At 39.3% G+C, this 21,188-nt stretch overlaps 1 protein-coding gene across 2 annotated transcripts; it reads left to right on the forward strand.

Moving 5' to 3' along the window:
* Positions 1 to 4,642: 4,642 nt before the first annotated feature.
* On the forward strand, positions 4,643 to 21,038 carry MTG1 (mitochondrial ribosome associated GTPase 1). Of its 2 annotated transcripts, none has more exons than XM_074232631.1 (11): positions 4,643 to 4,792; positions 5,353 to 5,417; positions 6,254 to 6,358; positions 11,084 to 11,164; positions 11,908 to 11,964; positions 12,345 to 12,435; positions 13,529 to 13,590; positions 14,372 to 14,468; positions 14,743 to 14,824; positions 16,266 to 16,378; positions 16,958 to 21,038. In XM_074232631.1, exons 1-11 carry the CDS (start codon positions 4,681 to 4,683, stop codon positions 17,098 to 17,100), a joined length of 1,008 nt encoding a protein of 335 aa, XP_074088732.1. In that variant the 5' UTR covers positions 4,643 to 4,680; the 3' UTR covers positions 17,101 to 21,038. The 2 variants fall into 2 exon arrangements, with proteins under 2 accessions (XP_074088732.1, XP_074088733.1); XM_074232632.1 differs by lacking the exon at positions 4,643 to 4,792 and adding an exon at positions 4,881 to 5,099.
* The last annotated feature ends 150 nt before the right edge of the window (positions 21,039 to 21,188 follow it).

Consider the following 21,188-nt stretch of genomic DNA (forward strand, 5'->3'; position numbering starts at 1 on the left):
ACAACCTTCAATAGGCTGGATGGTATGTCCAGGCAGGTCACTGGAACTGGCAGATGGGTTACTTAGGATGGAGAATGATAACAGTAACTGATTTTGATGAAATCTTTTGGGTTGGCAAGATGATTTGGGCATATCATTTCATTGGATCTTCATGGCAACATTCTCCCATTGCCTCCAGGGCCCTCTCCAGTGTTCTGATCTTCATCTTGCCCAGATGGCTGGGAGGAAAATTAAGCTGATGACTTTACACAGTCCTCCCTCACTTCCATCTAATTTACTTGCAAGTCAAGGCATCACCTGCCTGATATCATGATTCTCTTCAAGAATGAAGGACAAACAACAGCTCTTTCCCCTAGTTCCAAGTAGTTTTGCTCTTCACATTTAGCTGGAACCTGCTCATCTTATTGACTTGAATCCAACAGTTTAATTTTTTTCTCCCTCTATTTACAAGTAGGTAATGCTTCAAGAATTTATCATGAGATTAAAGTAAGGGAAAGAAATGTTTGAGTTTGACCTAACCATGAGGTAGAGTAGCTAGGTGGTACAGTGGATAGAGCACTAGGTCTGAAGTCAGGAAGACCTGAGTTCAAATATAGCCTTGCTTACTCATTATGGGATCCTGGACAAATCACTGAACCTGTTTGCCCCAGTTTCCTCATGTTAAAATGGGCTGAAGAAGGAAATAGCAAACCACTCCTGTATTTTGGCAAACTCCAAATGGTGTCATGAAGAGATGAACACGATTGTACAACCACAATCATCAGTTACTTCCTAAAATAAGGTTACTTGTACTTATTTGAAGTTTACCATGTCATTGGTGTCATGGTGTCTTTATGTGAAAAAAATTCATAATTCTTAAATGTAAACTTTAAAGCCAGTCTACTTGACTGAAGCAGATTAGATACATAATGCTAATGGACCAATAAAGGAACCATTTCTTCAATATGGTGTCAAATCTGAAAACAAATGACTAAAGAGCCACCTAGTGCAACCACTGCAGCTATGGGATTTTTGTTAACTCTGAAAATGTCAAAGAACTCACATAAGTTATGACATCTGCAGATAACTCTAAGAAATAAAATAAAAATAAAATAAAACCAAGGAGCTAACAGTGATTATATGCAAGAAACCCCCTTGTCTTTATTCCATTGGAGGAGGGAAACTAGATGAGTGTACTGGGGCATGCTCTCAAAGGAGACTCAATTTAGTGAAGCCAAACCTTGATACATAGAGCAGTGGCTACACAGTGACCTGGGACCTTGACAGTGAAGGGTACAAGCAACAAAGAACCAAGTTTGATTTAAGGTTGGACTTCATGACTGGAACATGGGTTCTACAAGTGTTTGTACTCAAGGACCTCCTCATGCTGGTGTGAAATAATTCTGGGATTTTGCTGTGGCTGAATTCATCCAGGGGGTGAGCAAAAGGGATTGTTATTTTAAGCTCAGGTCACAGTTTACTTGCTTGCAGGATCAGAGCTCTGGAAAATAGGGAGTCTCCTAGTAATAACAAGAGAGGGGTGGTTTCACAACAATGGCAAACTAACCAAATAATTATGTGTTAGGCAGTGTACTAGGAATAGAAAGTTACCTCCCCTCACAAAAAAAAGAGTCAGTCGGTATCCTGTCATCAATTAGCTTAAATTCTATTGGTTTCTAGAAATGTGGAGTTCCTGAAAAAAAATGCATATGTATTGTTGCTCTCCTTCAGAAAGCTAAATATCATTTTCATTGCCAGTTACAACCTAATTAACCAAGTAAAAACATCACTCAGGACATTTCTTCTTCCTTGATATGAATCAGTAATAAGAGAAGATAAAAGCTAGACAGTTCAGGTTTTGGTACACCAATTCTTATCTGATTTCAGCCACCTTAAAAACATTTGGAAGGACCATCAAAGGCAGTTTTCAGACAGAAATCAAAGCTAATTATATGAAAAAATACTCTAAATCACCATTGATCAAAGAAATGCAAATTAAAACAATTCTGAGATACCACCTCACATCTATCAGAGTGGTTAATAGAACAAAAAAGAAGAATGTTGGTTGCTCTAGGAGACATGGGGATCCTGGGATAGTTCCATTGTTGGTGGAGTTGTGAACTGACCTGGTCATTCCGGAGAGTAATTTTGAATATGCTCAAAGGGCTATAAAATTGTGCATCTCCTTTGATCCAGCAATACCACTGCTATGCCTATATCCTAAAGACATCCAAAAAAAAGGAAAAGGGGACCTATTTCCACAAAAAATATTTATAGCAGCTCTTTTTGTGGTGGCTAATTTTGTGAACTGGAAATCAAAGGGTTACCCGTCAATTGTGAAATAGTTAAACAATCTGTGGTAAATGATTGTTATAGAATATTTTATGCTATAAGATTGTTATAGAATATTATTATGCTATAAGAATGTTATACAATATTATTATGCTATAAGAAATGGCAACTTCAGAAAAGCCTGGAATGACATGAACTGATGCATAGTGAAGGAGACAAGAACAGAACACTGCAAATAGTGATAGCAATATTGTTCAATGAAGATCTGTGAATGATTTGGCTATTCTCAGTTATATAATGATCCAAGACAATCCCAAGGGACTAATGATTAAACATACCATCTGCCTCCAGAGAACTTATATTAATTAAATACAGATGAGTGCTTTTTTCCATGTTCATTTTTAAAAAAAATTGTCTTCTTTTCCACAATGATTAATATGGAGATGTTTTACATAATTGTATGTGCATAATCTATATCTGATTATGAGTTATCTCAGAGAGGGAGGAGGGGAGAGAGAGAATTTAGAATTCAAAATTAAATAAAAATGTTTAAAAAACTAAAAAAAATATAGAAAAGGTGAATTGTGGAGATGTTAGAGATGCCACAACAAATTCAGAAGGATATAGCTGGATAATTTTCAGTAAGATAGTTTGTAATGAATTTTTTTTTCTAAATGCTAAAAAAAAGTGTGGGGGGCAGCTAGGTGGCACAGTGGATAGAGTGCCTGGCCTGGAGTCAGTAAGACTCATCTCATCCTCCTGAGTTCAAATCTGAACTCAGACATTTACTAGCTCTGTGATCTTGGACAAGACATGTAAACTTTTTTGCCTCAGTTTCCTCATCTATAAAATGAACTGAATTAGTGTATTTGTCAAGAAAACCCCCAAAGGGGCCTTAACCAGTTGGACACAACTGAAAATGACTGACCAACACTAAGTGTTTGGAAAGAGCTTAAACTTAGGTTGAATATCCAGTATCTGTTTCACCCCTAGTGGGATAGATCAGTTGGCAGATCACTCAGCTCTTAAGAGCCACATTTTGGGCAATATTTCACAAAACCAGCTTTTTCAGGCACTCATGATATTTGCCCACTTAAATGTTTATGAATTTTGCTGCTCACAGCTGAAATGAGTGTGGCAGATACAGGAATTCAAAAGGTGTGGCCTGGGACAGCCTTCAGAGCTAAAACCTGGACAGAGGTGATAACAGGAGGCCAAGTGAACTCTCAGCTGTTTGAATAACTGAATTCAAATGCTAATTAAAGACTATGTCAGTCTTAAATGACTTAGAGGACAACAGAAGACATCTTTCTTAAACCTGCCAGAGGTAAAAATGGGGGAAAATAGTTAATAAGTGGCAGATAAAATTAAAAATAATCCCCCCCCCCAAAAAGGGGCGGCTAGGTGGCACAGTGGATGGTGCACCGACCCTGGAGTCAGGGGTACCTGGGTTCAAATCCGGTCTCAGACACTTAGTAATGACCTAGCTGTGTGGCCTTGGGCAAGCCACTTAACCCCATCTGCCTTGCAAAAACCTAAAAAATAATAATAATTTTCCCCAGCTGTGTTGAAGCAAAGGTGAAATTTAAAGGGAAGATATGGAAAGTCCCTCCATGAAAGTCGTACAGTATTCCAGGCTGTTACCGTGAACAAGTGACCTGAACAGCCACACACGCGCACACACAAGCTTCTACTGGAGTCAACCTATCGACATTTATGGAGCACCGACTACAGGCCAGGCACTGAAAAGCATAATAAAAAAATAATGAACTATGATAAATATTATAAAATATAATAATATACAATATATTCTATAATATTCTATATAATATATATGTGATGTTATAGAACATATATATTACAATATATAATTATTATAAATATAAATATTGAACACATTACATATATAATAAATAATAAAATGAATAATATAAAATAATAAAGAAATAAAAGGCACAAGTGGCCCCTGTCCTCAAGGAGCACTGAAACAGACAGGAAGGATAAGGGGGACAACTAAGAGGGAGGCGCTGAAACCCAAGTCGGCTCAGGCTGGCCCCGCTCTGCGCAGGGGCTAGTCCATCTGCTGCTCACAGTCCTGGGCCGGGGCTGCCACGGTGGCCCCGTTACAAGCGGGGAAACTGAGGCAGACGCCAGGTGACTCCCGGGCTGACCCCGGGGAGGGGCTCAGGCGGCTGTCAAGTGGGAGGTCTGTAAGCGAGCCGCGGGGGGGGGGGGGGCGGGGCCGGCCTCGCGCATGCGCGCCTGCCAGGCCGACCCCGGCGCAGCCCGGAACTAAAGGGCTCGGGGGCCGCGGGGGCACCGGGCCGGGCCGGGCCGGGGCCGGAAGTGCGCCGCGACGGGCCGGACCGAGGCCGGAAGTGCGCCGCGACGGGCCCAGCCGACGCCGGGATGCGGGTGCGGGCGGCCGCGCTGTGCAGCGCGGCCCGGACGGCCTGGCGGGGCGGCTTCTCCTTCGCCGGCCAGGACGCGGCGCGCTGGTTCCCGGGACACATGGCCAAAGGTGAGAGTCGCTCCCGACGCCGCGGCGGCCTTGGCCCGCAGTAGAGCGGCCCGCGCCGTGTGCGCCTGCGCGGGCGGGGGCGTGCCAAGCGTGACGTCACGAGGCCTGTTAGGGCAGGATTGTTTGAGGTCCGTGCCCGACCTTCAGTGATGCCCGGATGCTTCTGGCATCCACCCCCCGGCGCTGCCCCTGCCAGCCCTGCAGACCCCCTTCCTGTGGACGTCAGGCCGTGCCTGGAGTGCAAATCCCGCGGCGGAAATGGAGGATAAGCGCAAATTCTCGTATGCCTGTGTGCCGCTCAGTTCAGGTTAAAAACAAATTCCCCATCCCCCTTCTCCGGCCTCTGGGATGAATGATCCCCACGTGGCTAGATTTTAGCATTTGCAAAGTTCTGCCCTCTAGTAAGCTAGCGTAGGGCTGCCAGGGTCGTCTCATTTGACCGATGCAGAATCTGAGGGGCCCTTGGTGAAGTGACTTGTGCACTTACTTAGCTGTGAGCGTCTGAAGCAGGACGGAGCTCAACCTTTCCGCAGCATCTGAGCACCTTCTCTGTTTGATAGGTCTCAAGAAGATGCAGAGCAGCCTGAAGCTGATAGACTGTATCATCGAGGTTCACGATGCTCGGATATCCTTTTATAGTTCTGATTGTCTTCCCAAAGGAAATGATTAATAGCAGGGCAGGAAAAACATTTGGATTTATCTCCCAGTGTTTGCATTCAACCCTTTCTCATCTCTCCCAAGGTTGCCTCTGACCAGTTATTTGCATTCTGCTCTTGTGAGCTTCCCTGAACTTGCCTTTGGTCAGCACTGTCCCTAGGGAGTTCTGGTAAAAAGAAGACTGTCATTGCATCCATCATGCCTTTGCCTTAACAGGTGTGCAGTGTCTTCTTGGTGAAAGGGATTCATTTTGACATTTGTAAGAACTTGATTGAGTCACCACTCACAGGCCAGAAGTGACTGGCTGAAGCAAACCAAATGAAACTTGTTCCTTTGTTGGTTGACAGAGTCTTTGGGGTACTTTCTTTACAGTGATTTGTCATTTTGATTGTCACTGGAATACAAAGAATTAATTTCACATGCTAATTAACGTACTGACAGTTTATGTGAGCAGTTAACATTTTTTCATGTTCATTCAAGAGAGACTTTTCTAGGAGAGGAAGGATCCTTCATAAATGATCTTTAATGTTAAACTAAGAAGAGACTATTATGTGACAATATGGTATGACAGTCCACTGTAAACAATATTGAAAGGACATAGGTTCTCTTGCAGGTAGGGAAAAATGTGCTAGTTTGAGCGCTGAAATCAAACTGTGTGGTTTGACTTGCCTCTATCTTTCTGAGGAAGCCTTTCTGAGAGAGTTTCAGAAGAAACTTAATTTCTTGTATAACCTAATTGGAAAGGATTTATATGTCTGGGAAATATCTAAGTGTTTTCAAGAATTTTCCCCTTAATTTTGGAACATTCCATTATCTGGTCGTAATCCTTTGTTCCAGGAAACCCTCGGAATTAAGCCTCACTTACTTGTACTTAACAAAATGGATTTGGCAGATCTTAAAGAGAAACAGGTATGAATCTTATCTTCAGCACTGTCACTGTGCCTTAAAATTCCTTCTGTCTGGGAAATTGATTTATGCCAATAATAGTTTGGAGAATACATTTTTGATTTAACAAAAGATGCTTTTTTTTTTTTTACAAAATGATCATTATTTCTTCAAAAAGCAAACTTTCATTGTGCATTTCAAATATGGATTCCATTTACCAAAATGTGATTTGCATATAACTTCTCAGGAACTCATTTTATTGCATTTGCATCATTCTAGGAATAATTTTTTTCACAAAATTATTTATATGATAACACAAATAAAATGGAACCTCAGAATCCTCTTGTGCTTAGAAAGACCTTATAAAAATGAAGAAATGTGTCATCTTTTGCCTCCAGTGCCATCCCCAAGCTTTCTTGCTTTTTGAGTTAGTAGATAGGACCATCATGAGCATCATCAGATATTTGAAGTGTTCTTCACTTAGTGCTTTCATTTCTTTTTTTTTTTTTGGCAAGGCAGTGGGCAGTGACTTGCCCAGGGTCACACAGCTAGGTAATTTTTAACTGTCTGAGGCCAGATTTGAACTCAGGTTCTCCTGAATCCAGGGCTGGTGGCTCTGTCCACTACACCACCTAGCTGCTGTGGTGCCTTCCTTTCTACAGTAGAATGCAGCCTGAAGCACTATGAACAGATATAAATCTAAGATAGTAATGGAAGTATATTTAAAACTAGAGACTATCACTGCTCTCAGCCCTGATCAGATCACTCAGCATTGTATTCAGTTCTAAGTCTCAGTTGTTCAAGGGGTTAGTAATAAATGAGAACATGTCTAGTTAAAGAGAGTGAGGAGTGTAAGAAGCAAAATCATGTCATGTAAAGAAGATCAAAGAACTCTGGGGGAGTGAGAGGGAGGAGAGCAGGGGTAAGATTAGTCCTGGGGAGAGAAGCCTTTGGAAGGGGATGGTAAGGCTTGAGATTTCTGAAGAACTGTCATGAGGTACAGAATGAGCTGAAGTTCATGTGTCTGGGAAAGGAAAATGAGGAGCAATAGTAGGGGTTTCAAGGAGGCAGCTTCCACAGACTCTTAACTTCCTTACAGTAGAGATGGCCAGAGGTATTTCCTCAAAGCCTGGATTATTTGTGAATTCAACAGTTTGGAAAGCACTTATTGTTGAATGCTCACTCCTTGCTAGATGCTGGAGAAATACAGCTTTTGTGGAAGTTATGAACCTGTAGGGAGTAGGAAACATTAACTTTAATATAAAGTAATATCTATAAATATGTGAGGTGTCCTTCAAGTTGGACTTGGGGTATGGATGGGAATTCAGTAAGTGGGGACTGGGAAAAGATGATGAAGTATAGGAAGGAGCTTTAACAAAAGCATAAATGAATGAATGAAAAGTGTTTATTAAGTACTTATTCCAGACCAGGCCTCTTACTAAGTGTTAAGGATACAAATGTAAATGAGAGATAATCCCTTAGAAGGTTGTAAGTAGAACTATAGGGCAGTTAGATAACATGCCCTTTTCCATAGGAATGGTATGATTTATTTGATTCCAATCCCCCCCAGAGAAAGTACAGGCATGGGAGAGTATAGCCCTATATATATATATATATATATATATATATATATATATATATGTATATATAGGTCAGTTCAGCTTGGCTTGGATAGGTAGGCTGCTGCCAGATACCTTCATGTTAAACAGTAGGGAACCCCTGAGAGTTTTCAACTAGAGACATGAAATGACTAGGATCTGTTTATTATGGTGACCTTCCAAATAAAATCTATTTTTTTATTCATTCAGCTTCAGTCATGTTAAAATCCTTTAATGAATCAGAGAAGTTTTAATCTAAAAGTTCACTGTTACATATCAAAGTTATTTTGCAGGTGGAAGAGAAATAAGACCTAGGGAGATTGTGACTTTCCCAAAATGTACAGTGAACTAGTGGCAAAGTCCAGAAGCCCCCTTTTTGAGATCATGTGATCATATATCTGTAGTTGGAAGGAATCCCTATTTTTTTGAATAAAGAAACTGAGGAAATTAAGTGACTTTTGAAAAGTGCCTCGTGTAGTATCATTAGTGGGACATGAATCCTGATCCTCTTAACTGCAGAGGCTCTTCCTGTGCTGTCTGCAACTCCTTAGTCTGTACCCCAGAAGTCAGGGCAGCACGGAACATTTTTACAGTGTTACTTTGCTTTGAAATATTTCATCTCAAGTTTCTTTTCTGTGTAACACAGAGTAAGATTTCTTTTGAAATCACACCTGTATGTTTTACTCAGTTTCTAACAATGCATAATGCCTTTGTTGACTTTAAGTAGCAATCTTAGGTTTCAAATTGCTCAGTCTATTGTATAATCTCTAAAAGGCATACAGCCTAAGCATGTGACTTTCAGCCACAGTCTTTTTTTAGGCTAACATTAAACCACAAACCCAGGCTTTTGTGGTTCATTTGGAACTTCAAAGCCCGCCTTTTGGGTTTTGATGGCATTTTGCATAATGGTGACCCTCACCCCAACTGTACTTGCATTTGATAGTCTTAACTTATCATTAGAAACATTCCTGCTGTGAGTATGAGGTAGTAACAGTTCTCCTGAGGACAAGTATTTATCTTTAATACTTGGAAGGACTCACATTTTCAGCTTGAGTTGCATATTGATGTCTCTTCTAAAAAGAGGCATTTTTATTCATGTCCTTTGTTTTCACATCACAATTTGGAGAGAGGTGAAGGGGGTCAAAAAGAGGGGAAGGACAGGCAGGAGCCAGATCACCCTCTCCTTGCCTTGGCAGCTGAACTGCTGACCTCAGGCAGGACGATTTGAATGTGGGTCCTGCTGCCTCAATGATCCCTGCGATTTCGGGTATGTCATTGAATCTCTCAGCTTCAGTTTCCTTCTCTGTAAAATAAGAATAATAATAGCACCAAGGGTCGTTGTGAGGAATTGGGTAAGATGATCTATGTAAAGTGCCTTGTTGCTGTAGAAATGTTAGAAAAATGTTCAGATGAATGACTGACAAGAAATATACACAAGGATATGTTTTAGGAGTCACCATCCCCTGCACCCTGAGAAGAGAACTATGTTTTATTATTTCTTTTCTGGCACTGTCATTGATTTTTTCCAAAAATATTTTTTTTCTCCCACTTTTCAAATGCATTTTTATTTGAAATTTCTAAGTATTATCAGTACTTTAACTGACTCTGGTATGAGAAGCTTCTTATGTTCTCACTAAAGGATCCCATAACACTGGCTCTCTCTTATGATGCAGGATAGCAAGGTCATTTCCTCTAAGGTCCAAAAAAAGAATGTGTCCATATTTCCTAGAGCTTCCTTGTTCACCTTCACTAGCCTTGCAGAGCCAGATCCCTGCTCCTGGAAAGGAATGTAGGGACCAGGACTGTGGTTTTTAATTCTGCTTACCCATCCTCTGTGTCCCATACTAAAGCAGGAAAGCAGAAGTGTTTAGGCCAGAATCACAAAAGGACAAGGTGGTTTTTGGTATAGTAAAAGAAGAACATAGGGCTAATCATTTTGATATGTATATATGTTAACATAGTAGAAATCTCAAAAGGAACCTGGTTGATTGGTTGGTTCATGTCCTTCATTATTGAAGAGGAGCGAAATATCATCACTGTATCAGAGACAAATTGCAGTGTGACCAATTCTGACTGATCAGACCAATATGAGCTTGGAATGCTCCACCCTAAGTCGGGCACAAATAGTCTGAGTGAACACCTGGGGTGGGTGCTCCAAACTTAGGGATGTCACCTTTCCTTGGAGCAGCTTCCATTCTGCTTTGCTTGTAGAGGCAGGAGCTCTGATGAGGGCAAGCTATGCTGGGTGGTCCTGTGCTAGCGTCTCCCATGCTGCAAAAGGGGTCTGATTGAGTAGCTAATTACTGAAATAATAAAAGAAAATTGTCTCTTCTTCTTCTCTTTTTCTAGATAAGTCTTACTTATGATTGAGGTTAGTAGTGTCTGGTGAAACATTTTTGAACATCTTAAATATAGCTGCTGAATATGGCTCCAAAGTTTACTAGCTAATGTTGATATTAGAAATGTTTTGGACTTTTACTGTAATGTAGAAATTACCTTGCCATTTAAGGGGGTCAAAGTTTAAGGATGATTTTGGTTTTCTCTCAGAGTGTGAAAATATACAAGAATACTAATTCTTTCCAACTTCTAGTTATCTTTTCTTGAAGAGGACAAAATGACATCATTATGTCAAGGTCAAGGTACAATGTAGTGTGGCTGATCAGACCTATAGGAGCTCAGAAGGCCACCACAGGTCAGGTACAAATAGTCTCTATGAACATTTGGAATGGAGTTGTCTCTAAATTTGTGCATCTCACTTTTCTCTTGAGCTGCTGCAATTATGCTTTGCTCATAACAGCACATTCTTTGATGAGGGCACCTTATGCTTGGTTTTCCTGGGCCAGTGTCACCCATGCCTCACAGTTGATTCTAGAGTTCTTCAGAGAGACCTTGAGAATGTCCTCATGTCACTTTTGACCTCTATGGGAGAGTGTGCCCTATGTAAGAAAATCTATCTATGTGGATCAACCAATTTTCATATTGGAAGGAACTATCCTCATTTTACAAACAGAAAAGCAGAAAGCCAAAAAAAATAAATTGATGAAAATCCTAGACTACATATAGGTTAAAGCTCCTCAGTCTTTTCCATTAAATCCCACATTACTGACACTTGTATTTATTGTTTAATATGAATTTATCTTATCTTTTTTAGAAAATTGTGGGCCACTTGAACAAAGAAGGAGTGAAAAATGTAATTTTTACCAATTGTTTAAAGGATGAAAACATAAAACAGGTATTTCATTTTCTTCTGTTCAGAAGCTTCCTGCTTAATTATATGGTAAAGATAGGCAGGAATATAAATTACTTAGAATTTTAAAGAATTATCTTCAGGACAGATTCTGAGTTCTGATTTTTTAATTGCCTTTGTTAGCAGTTATAAATCTCTCATGTCTATGCCTCCTGCATCTCTTCTGTAGGATCAATATCTATAGGCATCCTCTAGTAAATATTGAAAGAGCAAAGCATTAGGACTTAAGAGTTGTGAGGATTTGTAGCTATTAAGGAAAATAGTCTATTTTTCCTTTAGAAGAGAGTATTTTGTACTTTAATTGTTTCTTCTTGTGTTAAATGATATTTTCAGTTCCATTTCCATTTCTGTAAATAAAGCCTAAATGAAATATCCTGAATGAGAGAGAAGTACTATCCCATTTTATGAGAGGTGAGATCAGGGCATGGAGAAGTTAAGTTATTCCAAAAGGTTGGAGATCAGAATGATATTCAGGTCTCTTAGACCTGTGCTTGAAAATCATTGCTTCTAAAGATGAAAAACGAAAACAACTTATATATTAAAACTATGTAGAAAAACAAATGAGATTCAAGAGGTCATCATCATGCTTCTTTAAGGAATGGTGGGGGGGAAGGGGGGGAATACTGGATTTTCTATTGTCCCAGCCTTAAATACAAGGAAATTACTACTCTGTTACCCAAAGATTAAGCCCATATAACTGATAGTTTTTTTAATGAATTTTTTGACAGATTGTTCCAAAGGTTACAGAACTGATTGAGAGTGGCTACCGCTATCATCGAGGAGAGGTCAGCTGAAAGGGCAAAAATTGGGAAGTAAGAGTGCTAAGGAGTTCTGTAATGAAGCTGTCATATGGCAGGCTTAATCCAAAAAAGGACAGGAAGTTTGGCCTCAAAGAAAATATATTTGCCAGACATACATGTGATAGAAACCTTCTGTATTTTGGTGATTTAATATTTTCCTCTTCACTCCTGCCAGTAAAAACAGTTGAAATGTTCCCTGAAGTGGTTTTTATTGTATCATTAATAACCTTGTTTAAATTCTTGACTGATCTAAAGTTAGCTTTCTTCTGATATTTCTATCAGCATAAGGGATGATAAGTGTGATCCTGGAGTGAACCTTCCAGTACTACTGGGCCTGCCCTTCCTTATTCAGCTTTTTGTTGCAGAACCTGGAATACTGCATCATGGTGATTGGTGTGCCCAATGTGGGCAAGTCCTCGCTTATCAACTCACTCAGGAGGCAGCATCTCAAAAAAGGTATTGACTTCTTGGTACAGTTTCATGCCTTTTTTGCTTATCCCTGGAGAAATAGGCATGGTGGAGCAGAGAAGACTGCTCAGGAAAAAAAAAAAAAGGGAAGATTGTTTTGTATTTTTCTCCTCATTGAAAAGAAGATGTGTGTGTGTGTGTGTACTAAAAACTATTGCATACTAAAAACTCATAGAGATTTATCCTAATGGGTTTTTTTTTTTTACTAAGAAACACTTTCTGAATGCCTAATGTAGTGGATTCAATATTGACCAGGGAGTTAAGAAGGGTGAGTTCTATGCTGTTGGAAAATGTTCTCTTCACTTTATATTTAATCTTGAGCACAAATTTTCATTCCAGTTGTAAAATGGATATTTATTTTTGCAAACTTTGATGATATCTTCAGTTGATCTAAAGCAAACTGAACTGTATAATCCAAAATATGAACTGTACAGAACTTTCACATCTTAGGAACTATCTTTCAGAATTGTTTTCTTGGGAACCCATTTTGTTAGTCCAGAGAGATTTGTTTCTGTTGCTCACATTTGGAATTCTTCTTTTTTGGAACTACCATCAGAATTCATTTATGAACTACAGAAGAAAATTGGTGTTTTTTCTCATCATCTTGTGTTTTTTTTTCCACCCCAATCTTGGTCCTAATTTGCTCATTAGGGCATCTATTAACTGGTCTATAGGTAGGTATACTACATCAAAAATTTTAAATCTTGTGACATACTTGAAATTAAAATTCATTTACAGCATTCTGGAAGAGCAGTGTAGTTCTTGTTATGTGGGAGCCATTCAACAAGTGAATCAAAATTTTTTAAATTTTTAGTCCAAATTTCAGAGCCAAGGAATTGCCTTTGGTGCCTCTTTGACACCCAACTCCCTAGCACCCTCACCTCTCATTCATTTCTCAGTATATGGAGATGGGGGCTGAGAGGGTTTCACTGTTCATTGGATAGATTACATTCTAGTCAATCTATCTTGTATTGTGTTCTGGTCTGTTATTCACTTAATAAATGTTTGTGGCATTGAATTTCATTTCTAGACTAAGTGATGAATTTGCTATGAATTTGACTTTTTCTTTTTTCTCTGATAGGGAAAGCCTCTCGAGTGGGCGGTGAACCTGGGGTCACGAAAGCAGTTCTGTCCAAAATTCAGGTAGTGTGTATTTTATTATTGGGGCAGGAGATCCACGTCATTCCTTTCTTGATCTTCATAAATGTAGAAGTTTTGGGGGGGGTTGATTTTTAAAAAAAAATTACTTGGGAATGCTGAAGCTAAATAATGAGTTACCATCCTGTAGAACTCAAGACTCAAGACTGTTCTTCTGTGACCATCTAAAGCAGAAACCACATTGGACTCTGTTCAACACACTTCTTTACAATAAGTAACTGAATTCACAGTGAAGCTGTAGTCCAGTCCTAGTCTGATCATTGAACGAGAATAGTCTTTGTCTTCATTACTACAATTGTAAAACAAAGATTACAATGTGCTAGAACTTTACCTGAATGTGATAACTTCTGGAGCAGAACTCAGTGTAAGATGCATGTAAAGGGGTAGTTCCTAGAGCACTAGGAAAATTCCACAGTAACCCAGTAGGATTTATAGTGTAAGATAAAGGCATCACTTGAAAGAGAAACATAGAAGGCTTATGACCCTTTTCAGTCAATGGGACATCAAGACAAGGACCTGACTCTGCATCTGTTATCCCATTGGATTTATAGTTTCAGGATCAGCCTATGGATTTAAGTGGTAATAATTGTGGGCCCTGGTGGCACCAAGGGCCTTGGCTTTCACCCTGGCAGGATAAAGAGAGCCCCCTTCTCAAGATTGATTTTCCATGTGCTAGCAGAATGCATGACCTAGACAGGTGCTTAGTCAAGGTTTCTGGGGTTGACCTTTTCTCTCCTGATGATGGCTTCTATATATGCCCAGCCAGGTGTGTGAGCGGCCTCTGATGTTTCTGCTGGATACTCCTGGTGTGCTGGCGCCACGGATCCAGGATGTGGAGACTGGACTGAAGCTCGCCACCTGTGGTGAGCTGAGCTTATGTTGTTCTCTAGGACTTCCCCTCTGCTCCATCTAATATGGCCATATTGGCCTCAGTTATCTCCTGCTTTACTCTGTTAGTCTCTGCTGCTTCTAGAGGTATGAACTGGAGGTGATTTTTCATCCTCACCTCCTTCTCCAACTAGCTCCCAACACAGCTTCTCTATGTCTTTCTTCACTATACAAATTTTTATGTATATCTAATAGGTGGATTGTACTCTATAGGACTCATCCTCTTCCTGTTTTTTGTTTTTTACATAGGAACTATATTGGACCATTTGGTAGGAGAAGATATCATTGCTGATTATCTCCTTTTCATACTTAATAAGCAACAGCAGTTCCGGTGAGTAAGTAGCATGGCATTTATCCAGATTCTCTAACACATTAAATTTATCTAAGATTATCCTACCTTCTGGACTTCTCTCAGTGTTATTGATCTATTGTGGGTATTGTTGTCATCATCTTTTCATGGTCAAGGTCACAAAATTTCAAAATTGGAAGTCTCTTCAGTTATTATCTAGTTGAGTTTATACTTTTCACAAAATCCTTGCTACAACATCCTTGACAAGTGGTCATTTAACCTCTGCTTAAAGATCTCCATTTAATGAAAATCATCTCATTTCACTTTTGTATAGTTTTAATTATTAGGGAAAAAAAACTGCGAGTGATAGGGGATATATTGGAAGACAAAGAGCCTAAAAACATTTTGACAAGATTTAAAGTCTGACCAAATCTAAGGTGACATTCAGAAGGTTTAGGGACAAATGGAGAAACTGGAACTTGGAATTAAAAAATCAACTTTGCAAGTATACAGTGGACATTGATCCATTGTACCAGCCATGCTTAGGTTCATCTGAAAAAGTTTTGGGTACTTGATGATCTACAATCTCAGCATGATTCAAAAGCATTATAGGGCAACAAAAAAAACTCCTGTAATCTTTGGCCTGCTACAAGAGAGGCTTATTGTGTAAGGGACAATTCTGCTCATACTTTGCTTTGGTCTCTACATTTGAAGTACTGATTTCACTTTTGAGATCCACTTTTTAGGAAGGTTATTAATAAAAAATGCTCAAGGACAGGGAAGTACTATTCTTGGGGATAGGGTGGGGGTGCAGGTGGAGAATGATAACAACCTGACCTCAAACATGAGGCTTTTGTCAGCCCTGTCATGTGGAGGAGACTTTCCATTTGTATTCCTTGTTCTTAGAGGGCAGAATGAACAGTTTGTATAAGTTGCCAAGGGCAGATTTTGGTTTGCTTTAAGGAAAAACTTCCTAAGTAGAGTTGGAGGAAGATTTTTAGACTTGTTATTTCTCTAGTTTAAGGCAGAGAAGTAGATGCTCTGTGATGCTCAGGTGGTGAGAGTTGCCTGGGGAGGTGAGAACGGAGGGGTCACTCCACCAATGAGCATCTGCCTTCCTGGAGACCAGTTTTCTACCCACCATGCCTGGAGACCTCAAAATGTGAACAGTGGACTGCTTTGTAAGGCCGGGGCTCCCACTGCTTTAAGTTCTCAAGGCTGGATGTCTGCTAGACACTTGTGGGGTTCTCCTAGATGAGATTCATGTTCATCTGTGTGTTGGGGGTGGGGGTGACTGGAGACTTCCTGTGCTACTGGCCTATGATCATGTGTTGTATAGAGTATCTCTGGTTGGCCGTGTTGATTGACCTGTGTGGGAATTTTCTTTAAAGCATGATTTTTTAGCTGCTGTGGTTTTGTGGAGCTTTTTTTATGGAATATTTAAATATTTGTGCCTGGGTTTGGGGTTCTGGACACTCTACAGGTATGTGGAACATTATGACCTGGGGGAAGCTTGTGATGATATCAGCAGCGTGCTGAAAAGGATTGCTATTAAACTCAAGAAGATCCACAAAGTGAAGGTGCTCACTGGCACTGGTGAGTCCTCAGAGGATGTGGCCTTGTGACAATTGGGCTCCAGAGGGCATGTTTAAGGGATTCAGCGAAGGCGACTTGATGCCTTCTTTTCAAGAACAGGAGGGGAAACCACCTCCTCCATTTTGTAGGTATGATCTTATTGACAGAGGTGCTGAATGGCGATAGAGTACCGTGCTCACTCATATGAGGCTGGATAGACAGAGGTTCTTGTGAATGCACGGATCTTTTAGTCTCAAGTTCTCCCAGAAGAACCAAAGAGGGCCAGGAATGCCTTTGGCTACCCACAGGCAAGGAAAAAATGGAAAGGATAAAGAAAGATGAGAGTGAAATTGGGAAGGAAAAGAGGGAAAAGGAAGATATGCAAGGGCATGGTGTGGAGAAGATGCTAACAATTTCTTCAAGAGCCAGGGCAGGTTTACCTCCTGGACTATATAATAAATTACCCTCAATCTAGCTTGTTCAGGACTACCCCCCTCAAAAAAACAGGGACATCATTTCACACTCTGTCTTGAGCTTTGGGTGGTGAGGTCTGGTGGCAGTCAGGATATAATGGACTTACAATGTATTTTTACCTTGTAGGTAATGTTAATGTAATTCAACCTAACTATTCTGCAGCAGCCTATGACTTCATTCGAAGCTTCCGTAGTGGGCTGCTGGGTCAGGTGATGTTCGACACTGCTTTCCTGGAAGAGCCTGGGGCAAACCGTGCTTCTGACTCCTGAGCCATGAACTCCCTGTGTGACCCCAGGCAAGTCGCTTAACTTGTTGGGGTTCAGGCTCCTCATCTGTAAAATGAGGGAGTTTGACTAAATGACCTTGGAATAGAGGTCTCTTCTAGCTCTAAAGATAAAGCTGCAAACCTGAAGCCCAGAAAGTAGCTGCTGTCTTTGGGAGGCATCTGAGGATTTTCATCATGTCTTGGCAGAATAATAAAGTGTTGTTTATGATTTCTCCCTAAATCAATGACAAGGATATTTTCAGGACTAGGGTCCATGAAGTGGGGTAATCATTGAAGCTCCTTTAGTCTGTTGAGTTCCTAAATAACTTGGCCTTTTCCTTCTGGGGATAATAAAGGAATCTTAAAAAAAAAAAACCTTATTTGATACATTATCTGCCAGCTGTGGGAAAGGGGCATTTCTTTGATTTAGTTGAATTTCATTTGTCAAAGATTTTGATTATCATCTAAAGCAATAACACTCCCAGGCCAAAGAGTTGTCATTTTGTCAAAAGCAGAACTTAGACCAGTGATCACTACATTTCTTTCTTGTGAACATTTAAATAGATATTTTCTTGACTAATACTTTTGTACCACCACCAACTTGGTTCCATGGATTAAATCCCTGCTTAGGAAAGACAGTAGTTTGAAATGTTCCTAGCTAGTTATTTTTAAAATAGTATTGTTAGGAACTTAATCTTCATGGTTGCTCTTGCAACCAGAGATTCTATGGTCTGAGAAATAATCAACTTTATGATATGGTGGTTTATTTTCATATTACTTTGAAAACAAAAACTTGAACAAATATGGTTGAAAATTAACTTGCAGTTTAATTCAAGAACAGCTGCCATCCATCTTGTGCTGTAGGGAGGAAGTCCTGCTAAAGTGATTCCATAAAGCCTCTGAAAAAGTCACCCAAACTTATGAGCCATGTGTACAAGTCATATGTCAAGTAGAGTAGCTTGTAAGACAAAAGACATTAGACCTACCCCTGAGTCCTTTCAGGTTATGACAAATGAACAGTAGTAGTTTTTATTTTTAAAAAGTTAATCTATTCTTAACTAACAGTGGTATAGTAGCTAAAATAGAGAGAAATCAACAGATGTTTAAAAAATTGTATTTTCAGTGTTTTAGTCAACTGAATTCTTGCCTTATTAAAGTTTTTTGGGGGGAATTTTACTAAAATAAATGATTCAAAGATTTATTCAAAGGATATGTGAGAAGTTCTTAACCTTTCTTTTATCATGGACCCCTTAGGCAGTCTGGTGAAGCTGATGGCCCCAATTGCAGAATAATATTTTTAAAAGTTAAAAAAATAAAAAAAAATTACAAAGGAAACCATATTATAATATAGTTCTAAAATATTTTTAAAAGTTCAAGGACTCCAGATTAAAAAGTCTTGGTATATAATGAGATACTGGTATCTGAAATGTTAAAAAGACCAGATAATATTTGGGCGGTTAATACCTATCCACTCTAACCACAACAGGTGGGCATATTCTGAAGCCTTTCAATATCGTTGGTCGGACATCTACATAGCAGTTTTGACAACCAGTGCATTGTATTCTTATAATCTCTTATTGGATTATAGGATCCTCGGATTGGGTGGAATTTTAGGTCATTTGGTTTACCCATCTGGTTTCATAGGTCTATCCCCTAGATTTTATGGATAAGAAAACAGACCCAGAGAATGAAGTCATTTGTCCAAGGTTATGTGATCACTTAACAAGTCTATTGTAATAATGTTATATGTAATATAGTATAATAATTATAAAACTTTATAGACATTGCTAAATGCTGAATATATTCCATGTTCGAATTTGCTAAAATTAAAGAAAATTAAGTATCTGATGTAAGAATCTACTATATTAAATTTCCAATTTTAAAAGTAATGTTTAGAATGGGTTACCCAAATAAATTCACGTGTGAGGTGCATTGCTTGATTTTCCCAGGGGGATTTTATCACATTTAGTTGATTTGGTCTCTGATCACCTATTTTTGGCTTTTTTCTTATCATTTGGTGGTACTTCTACCATGGTTAAAATCAGCTGGAGTGTTACAGGGTTACTATGGAAACTTGCCACTCTGTCTAAGCAGCAGACTTGTTAGCATCAGTTGACTTACATTTAGATTTAAATGGTTATTTTAACAGTAGCAAAAATAGTTATTGATGGAAGAGTTCAGAAAAATGATAGAGCCTCTGAAGATGGATATTCCTGACTAAAGCTTTAGAATTTTTTCCCTGCTCATCTATCTAGCCCCCCCAACACCATTAAAAAGATAGATTAATTTTCAAGAAGCCCTCTTAGTTCTATAAAGAAAACTTCAAACTCCTTAATATTATGTTTTAGACAAATCTTCAATGGTAAAATCTCAAATAAAATCCTGTTCAGATTCATGAGAAAATTGTAAATCTCAAGATTGTTAGCTTATATTTTAGTATACTTGAGACTTCATTGAGATCTGTTTCTCTTCCAACAGTACAAATCACAATTCATCTATTCTTTTCCACAAATCATGTAGAATTAGAAAAAGGTCTCTAGCATATTGGTTGGACTCTTCGCAACCTCTCCTCTTCCCCTGCCTCCTCTCCCCTCCTATCTTTCCTTCTTCCTCCCTCCCTGTAATAAACAGACTCCACCTCCCTTTCTTGAGACTTACTTGTCACTAGTAGACCTCTCTACAGTAATTTGGGGTGACCTATGGAACCTTTGGTTAAAGCATGGATTGGCATATTTCTGCCAAATTTGACTGAAGTCATGATATCCTTCAACAGAATATCAATCTTAGCATGCAGAGATGAACCCATTATTACATTGGTTTCTCACCATAGATTTTGAGTATGGCAGTGTGAAGGCAGAAATCAATGGAGGATGCTGTATAGCAGTGTTCAGACCTTTAGAAAAAAAGTGCTTAGTTCATTGGCCTTTTGGAACCTCCATCTGGGTTTGTTTGGCCAGGTTTATAGTGGAGATAATGAGCCAGTTGCCCAGAAGGTTGTCTTTGGCTGCTTCCTTGATCTCTTGTTCCAGGCCCTTTCACTTCCATAGGCCAAGTTTTGTATGCTGAAGGGAATTTTTTTTTGTTATAATAAAGTCCTGTGCAAGTCATTGAATAGCTAGGAGAAGCAGGCATTTATATATGTCTTTGTATCAGAAGTCCAAAAGGCACAAGACCTCTGCAGTCCTAGTTTTACCAAGCTCATGTTTGAGCTCCCAATCTAGGGCTGCCATGACTGGCTCTTTAACCAGAAGCACCAAGATCATGTTGAACCTCTTCAAAGATTTTGTTGGTGATGATATTCCAAGAAAATCCATATTCTATGATCATGTTTTCTCTTCTACACGAAGAAAAATAAATGACTGTTTTCCCCCCAAGGTAGAAGACCAATTCAGTGTAATCAAACACTGAATGTCTCAAAATTCAATTTTTCACTTTTGGTGATGAGAACATGGTTAGATACAAAGGAAAAAACCCTTGAACATAGATTGGAAATAATTTGTTGACAGATGAAAATTGGAACTTTCTGTCTCCTGAGTTTCATGTGGTACCTGAAAATGAGACACTTGGCCAGGAACGATTAATGCATTGATTTTTATAAACTATTTTGATTTTCTGAAATTCGGCTGTTGTATTCTTGGGATGAATGTCTTGTTTTTCTTTTGGAGGTGAGTATTATTTGGGATCTGCACCACACATCACTGAATTGCTTTAGCTGGTAGTAAAGAAAGTGACAAATTTTAACAGTTATTGTTGAGGAGGTCAAGAAAACATGTCTCAAGAATAGAATAGATCATAGAGTGCTCAGCATTAAAACAGATTTCGGTTTTGATTTTTTTTCTTTTTCATTGGTTACTGAAACCTGATTTTCCCACAACCTTTCTTTCAATGCTGCTGCTCCTTGAAGGACATCTGAACAGGAAAAAAACTCAATTAGTAGACCACTAGAGGAACATGGTTCTTGGATCCAAGGACTTGACTTCTCTGGGTGTCTGCATTCTTTTTAGCCTGGTTCAATCACAAGATTTCCATTTTCTTTAGTCTTCATGATGAATCACTCAGGAAGAAGATTCTTGGGAGTTTGAAAACCTTTCT

The sequence above is a fragment of the Macrotis lagotis genome, chromosome 4 (assembly GCF_037893015.1).
Source record: "Macrotis lagotis isolate mMagLag1 chromosome 4, bilby.v1.9.chrom.fasta, whole genome shotgun sequence".
NCBI lineage: Eukaryota > Metazoa > Chordata > Mammalia > Peramelemorphia > Peramelidae > Macrotis > Macrotis lagotis.